At 51.3% G+C, this 7082-nt stretch overlaps 1 protein-coding gene across 1 annotated transcript in view; it reads right to left on the reverse strand.

Moving 5' to 3' along the window:
* Positions 1-5784, reverse strand: part of PITPNC1 (phosphatidylinositol transfer protein cytoplasmic 1) — a 265101-nt gene extending 259317 nt beyond the window's left edge. The window contains exon 1 of the mRNA XM_060081471.1: positions 4901-5784. Coding sequence (XP_059937454.1) covers positions 4901-4948 — 48 coding nt within the window. The 5' untranslated portion in view covers positions 4949-5784. The remainder of the gene's footprint in view (positions 1-4900) is intronic.
* Positions 5785-7082: the final 1298 nt, after the last annotated feature.

Below are 7082 nucleotides of genomic sequence, written 5' to 3' on the forward strand. Positions count from 1 at the left end.
TCCCTGGTGGCACAGTGGTTAAGAATCCGCCTGCCAATGCAGGGGACACACAGGTTGGAGCCGTGGTCCGGGAGCATCCCACATGCCTCGGAGCAACTAGCCTGTGCGCCACAACTACTGAGCCTGCGCTCTAGAGCCCACAAGCCACAACTACTGAGCCCACATGCCACAACTACTGAAGCCCATGCGCCTAGAGCCCATGCTCTGCAACAAAAGAAGCCGCCGCAATGAGAAGCCTGCGCACAGCAACGAAGAGTAGCCCCCACTCGCCGCAACTAGAGAAAGCCTGTGCGCAGCAGCAAAGACCCAACGCAGCCAAAAAAAAAAAAAAAAAAAAATTTATATATAAAAAAAACCCTCTTTCCTTAAAGAATTTCTGCCCCAATAGGTTTGCAGATGCATTTCACGAAAATGCTTTAAAACAGAGCAAAAAGGAGCACTGTTCGGCATTTTGGCATCTTCATTTATGTCATTCCAGAGACGGCATCACCCCGATCCCAAATCTGTTCTCAGAAATGTGTGCAAGAAAATTCTCTGGGGACTCCGGGGGAGCCTGGATAAAGTGCGCTGGCTCCCTGCCAGGACAAAGAATAAAATAATATTCTGTTAAAAAGTTGGGGTTTTTTTTTTTTTTCTTTTCTCTCTCTTTCTTCTTTTCTTGGAGGGGAGTGTTTCTGTTTTTCATTGTGCATCAAATCCCTGAAGATCGGGCTTCCCTGGTGGCGCAGTGGTTGAGAGTCCGCCTGCCGAGGCAGGGGACATGGGTTCGTGCCCAGGTCCGGGAAGATCCTACATGCCGCGGAGCGGCTGGGCTCGTGAGCCATGGCCGCTGAGCCTGCGCGTCCGGAGCCTGTGCTCCGCAACGGGAGAGGCCACAACAGTGAGAGGCCCGCGTACGGAAAAAAAAAAAAAAAAAAAAAAAAAAAAAAAATCCCTGAAGATCACAAGTAAATCCCAGACATTAATGTTGATGCAGTCAGAACAGGAAGTATTAAACACCAAAGCAAGCAATGAAGTTGAAAAGATTCCCACCTTAGATCATACTGGGCTGTGCTCAGCTCTTGGAAGATGCTTATCTTACCGATAAGGACCTGTCAGGGAGGAGTGATCAGACTGTGCTCCACGGAGTCCTGAAGATGCAGTTTGGGATCAGGATGGGTCTTGAACTCCACCATAACCTGCATTGAGCCACACATCCAAAAGCTACCCCCCAAAAAAATACAATCTAAGGAAAATCAGTGGACTTGTTATACAAAAGCAGCTTCAAAGAGAGGGCCCTGGCCACCTTTAGGGGCAGCTGACAACCCCTAAAATTCCCCTAAGAAGACAAGGTCAGAGTCTCCAACCCACCTTCCAACTAGAGACTGATTTAGTCTCCTGCTTTGCACATTCAGCTTAAGGATATTTCCTTCCAACAAGGAATCCCAGCAAAAGAGCTTTGCTCCGGGTTCTGGTCTAGACCTTGCCCTTGGCTATGAGATGGGCAACTAACTTCACCTTCTATAGCTCTAGTCTTCTCCTCCACAAAATGAAATGGTTCAACTCTAGACCATCTCTAATGGTCCTTCCAAGTCTAAAATTCTAGAATCTATATCACCAAATGTTTCAAATGAAGACAATGACAACTGTCTCTTCATAAGCAACTATTGGCCCCCAGGGGCCTTTGCTGTTCAGAACTTTCCAAAGGGCTTATAGTTAGTTCAGAGACAACAACATTGAAAATAAATGAGGAGACTATTCCAATGAAGTGGGGTTTTTTTAAATTAAAATAAATCCATGGGGGCTTCCCTGATGGTGCAGTGGTTGAGAGTCTGCCTGCCGATGCAGGGGACATGGGTTCGTGCCCCGGTCCGAGAGGATCCTACATGCCGTGGAGTGGCTGGGCCCGTGAGCCATGGCTGCTAAGCCTGCGCGTCCGGAGCCTGTGCTCCGCAACGGGAGAGGCCACAGCAGTGAGAAGCTTGCGCACCACATAAAATCATAATAATTAAAAAAATAAATCCATGGGATGTTACTTATAATTCTTTACTCTGATATGAATGTCTGAAAAACAAAGCACCAACACTGATCTAGACTGTAATTCAGCTTTACTTGCTTTATCTCCCAGAGTTATTCTTCTTTCCTGGAACTAAGGAATATTTTATGAGTTAAAATAAGGCGAGAGAAATAGTAGAAACTAGCACACTCTGTACCAATTCAAAAAAGGTCTTTGATTTTTCATTTAGTTGATAGTGCTGACTTTATCTGTTTTCAAGAATTTTTTTTTTTTTTCTGGGATTAAACATGAGTAACGGGCAAGAGGCAGAGTGAGAAGAAACAAATACTAATGGTTTTACCATGGCTCTGGTTCTGGCTTGGCTATTAACTAGTTGTGTGGCCTGGTGCACATCACTTAACCTTTCTGAATCTCTGTTCACTCATCTGCAAAATGTGGAGAACACACCAGTCTCCCTTACACTCTCCTCCAAGAAGAGTTAAACTAGATAAGACCAGGGAAAAAGGATGGACATACAGTTGGTCCTTTTGATGACTCTCCAGAACAAGGGCATTTGTCTCATTTTTAAAAGTATGGACATTGCTACTAATTAACTGTGGTTGTCAGAACAGGGACAAATCCTAGAAGTTTCATGTAGGCTGAATCAGGCCCAAAGCAAATCAAGAGTTGTAGCAAAAGTGAGGTTTCTAAAAGTCTACCAAAGTTGATGGTAGTTGTCTTCGTTGAAGATAATGGCTTCCCAGTTTTCAGAGTTAAGGTTAGGAAGACACAGTGCTAAGGTGGATGGTGGATTGACGCTAGGGGTCTAACCTCTGGCAAGCTGGGCCTCATGTCCTCATCCATCATCTGACTTGGGTAATCTGAATCCCGCTTTGAAACCCTCCTCAATCTAAACTGCCCCCTGCTTCACTAACAAAGAAGAAAACTACTTCGGAATATGACCTTACAGACACTGAACCATGCTTTGGTCCAAATGAATTACACATTAATTAAGTTATAATTATACATTATATTACAGGCCGAGTCTCATTTTATTTGCCAATCAAGAAAGGAAGGGCCTCCACCTATACCACTCAAATATGATTACTTCACCCCAAAGTTGTAGTTATTTCAGTACAAAAAAAAAAGTGGAGAAAGAGCAGTGCCTGAGGGTTCAAGAAAGCCTGAGAAGGGAAAAAAACAGAATAAAGAGATTTTGTAGGTAGTACAGAAGATTCTAGAGCTGGTTACTTTCTTGACTATCACCTGCAATGGGGGGCATTTCATGCAGTACCGGCATTGCCCCTAGATCCCAAACCCTCTCAATAAATAAAGCCATTAGGAGGAGATGGAGTGGAAGCAGACACACCTCCAAGCTGAACTACTCCAGCTCATCTGCTCAGGGGTGAGAAGATCTCAACCTTTTCTAGAAAAACTCCGGTTAACCAGTTTCATTCATTTGCCTCTCCCATCGTCCACATAGCATTGTGTGCTGCTTCTCCACGTGATTTACACGGTCTGCCTACCCACATGGCACCCCTCCTTCAAGACCTTGCTCAAATGCTATCTCCTCCAAAGCCAACGAACTGCACCGCTCAGTTGATCACTGGGGTGGGGGCTGATCTCTTTGGCAGCCAGCGTCCCTAGAATACATTTTGTAAACTCGGAGCTATACTTTGATCTTGCCTTGGATTGTACCTGACTCTTCCTTAACACTTGCTCCAGACAACAAATGAAGACAAGTCCCCACCTTTTTCTCTCCCAAAGCACCTCGCCCCTTCCCCAAGTAGTGGCTCAGTAACATGTCTGACAGATTAAGTGCTCTGTATTTAAACATAAACACGGTTTGGGTCGCCGGTGTCATGTGTGTTGCCACACCAAACCACACTGGTAAGTTTCATATTGCCTTGATTGGCTTCAAGCTCCCACGATGTCCCTGGACAGGCGCTAAGCAATTGTGAAATCACCAAAGATAGGGAGGCAGAGAGGGAATAAAGGAAAACCGGGGCCTGAATAATCCTCACTGAGTCATCGTTTCCTGAAAGATCGAGCTTGAGGCTTGGGGTGGGGGAAGGGGGTGGGGAGGGAGGGGTTCGGGAGAAGGGAACCTGAGCAGCGCGTGGAGGCCGAGCCCAGGACAAGCACCCTCCCCTCGCCCTGCAGCTGCGGGACCCGGGAACCCGGACCGGGCCCGCACCCACGTGCTGGAGCGCCCCCCTGTGGCCGCGCCGCAGCCCCCGCCGTTCCCCGCTCGCCCGCAGAGAGCTCTCCCCGCGGCCCAAGAAACAAGACAAGCAGAAAGTTTCCGACCCAGGCGGTTAGAGAAAGGTCGAAGCCAGGTCCGGGGGCCTCGAAGCGCGGCCGTGGCGGGAGCGGCGCCCAGTCTGGCGGCGATGGCAGGGGTCAGAGCCCAAACGGACCCCCCGACGGTTCCGAGGTGCCTCGAGGCGGGGCCCGGGCCCTCCAAATCCCGAGGGCGAAGGGCTTCTCCCTTACCCCAACCTTCCAGCGAAGGGCGGGAGGGGAACCTGGGCCCACGCCAGGTCGGATTGCCCCCCCAGCTACCAGGGCATGCTTAGGGCTCTTGGGTTTGCTTTATTCATTTTCTTAATTGGAAGGAGGGGGCGACCAAATCCCTTTGGCGCATTCTGATCCCCAGCAATCTGGATTCTGGGTGCCCCTCCAAAAAACCCACCTGCAGTCCACCGCCCCACCCAACGCCGCCCTCCTTGCTGGGGTGACAAGTGGAAGCAGCAATTCCACTTCCTCCTCCCCCTACAGCCTCCCGGTTTGGGAGGCAGTTTTCCACCAGGGTTTCCCCGCCGCCCGCAGTGGACCCGCCGGCCGGGAGGCGGAGACGGGAGGCGCGGCGCCCCGGAGCCGGGGACGGGGAGTGGGCGAGGCCGGGCCCGGCGCGGCGCTTACCTCGGCTACGGTGAGCGGCATGCAGATCCGGTACTCCTTCAGCAGCATGGTCCTGCCGGCCGCGGACCCCCGAGGCGGGAAGAGGGGGGGCTCCCCCAGACCAACAAGGCTGCCGCCCAGGCGCAGGGCAAAGCGCCCGGAGCGCCGTGCTCGGAGCCGGGCGGCGAAGCAGCCCCGGCGGTGCGCTCAGGTCCTGGCTTCCTCCTCTCCGCCCGAGAGCATGTCAAGGCTTGGGTCCTGGTGTTCGCGGCTCCCCCGCCTCCTTCCTCGCCGAGGTCGATCCGCCTGGAACGCGGTGTTGCAAAGTCAGGCAGGGAGGGAGGGAGACCCACTGGAAACCTCTCTGATCGGCAGCCCGGGGCAGTAGTAGCGGGCGCCAGATCAGGACATGCCCGGCAGCGGGCGAGGGAGGAAGAAAAAGAGAGATTTCCAAAAATTAAAACGAATGCACAAAAGTCAACCGCTCGATCCGCCTCTGAAACCAGATCTGAACCTGGCGACCCCCCTTTTCCGGCCGGTCTGCCCAAGGCTAATGTCACCAGGCACACATTGCTGACGGAGCCAGAGATGCTGACTTTCCAGACAAAGGCTCGATCGGCTGTGCTCCCCGGGCGGTAAACAAGATTTCCTGCTCTTTTTACGGCCGGTCCCCGAGGCGCTTCAGGGCTCGCTGGGGGAGAAAAGGGAAGCCGCCGCCGCCGCCGCTCAGCTCTGCCGGGCTGGGGCTCCGGGTTCCTCCGACCTCGGCTCGCGGCTGCGAGGGGCGGGCGGGAGGAAGCTGGCGCCTTCCGTGCGCGTCCCCTCCCCCGAGTCCGGATCCCCGAGCGCCGTGCGTGCCCGAGAGTTTGCAGCCACCTCGCCGGGGCCGGAGAGTCGGCGCCGAGCTGCAGTGTGCCTCGGGCCCGGGAGGTGGGTGCGGGAGGAGCGAGTGCGAGCGAAGCTGACATCAGCAGCCGCCTCGGCGGGGAGGGTAGCCCCATCCGGCCAATGGGGAAATGGCAAAGAATGTGGAGGATTTAAACAAAACAGCATGTCTCTCCCGGGCTGCTGCCAGACGGCTGGGCTGCCGCGGAGAGCCGAGGCCGGCCGGCGATGGGGAGGATCGGAAAAGGGGGCTCCCTTTGGCTCCTTTACCCTTTGAATCTGTTCTCAAATGTACCCCGGGTGCCACAGTGCTCTGTCCAGCCACTCTGGGTAGTTTCTGGGTCCAAGGTACAGAAGTGCCCCTTGACCTTTAGAGAAGGTTTTTACAAATGCCCACCGAGAGCGTTTTCACTTTGGTCTAGTAAGCAAGTCCAGCGCTGGAGAGGCGATGGGATTTGGGAGCAGGAGAACAAACCCTTGCCTGGTTTCCTAACTGGTTTCAGAGCAGGAATCCAGAAACTGGTAAGTGCAACAATGTGAATGAAAATGAAATCCAAACAGAAAGACACACAAACCAGGGGGAATATGAACCAGGCATAGCCTTTTACCTCTCCTGGCCCTGCTCTGCAGTCTGACTGCAGGCTTCGCAGAGCAGCAAGAATAGGTTTTCCTGTCAGCACTCCCAAGTTCAAAAAGTCACAGTGAAATGTCAGTGAAAATGCCTGGAGTGTTGGTATTTCATCCATATTAAACAGATCCCTCATTTTAACCACAAGAGGCACATTCTTCAGTTACTCAGGAAGCTGCATGTAACTGCTGAAGTCTGTTTTTCATTTGTCTGGTATTTTTAAGCTTGTTTTTCTGAAAAGTTGCTGGATGAAAAATGCATCAGTTGCCTCTTTGCAGAATAACCCGCAAGCATCATCTTTCCTCAGAAAAAATATTCGTGCTCTAAGATCCTGCAGCTCCTCACAGGGCTTTGGATGGCGATACCGATGGCCTCAATCTTAGAGTATTTAAAATTATAAGTAATAAGTAATTAACCAATATAACTATGGTGGGCTGTGGCTAAAATCATCCAGATGGCTGGAGAGAAATTATAACTGTGAATATGATACAAAGGCTGATAGAAAAATGACACCCTCTATCCAGCTTATATTCTAGGGAAAAACTATTTTCTAGATAAATGCTTCCCAGAGTTGGCTCAGAAAGATTCACAGCAACTAATTAAAGCTAAACCAAATTCCTCGAGGTGGAAAATCTAAATCTGACACTGTACTGCTGAATAATAACACATGAAAGCCTGTGATACGCAGAG

Source organism: Mesoplodon densirostris, chromosome 18 (assembly GCF_025265405.1).
Source record: "Mesoplodon densirostris isolate mMesDen1 chromosome 18, mMesDen1 primary haplotype, whole genome shotgun sequence".
Lineage (NCBI taxonomy): Eukaryota > Metazoa > Chordata > Mammalia > Artiodactyla > Ziphiidae > Mesoplodon > Mesoplodon densirostris.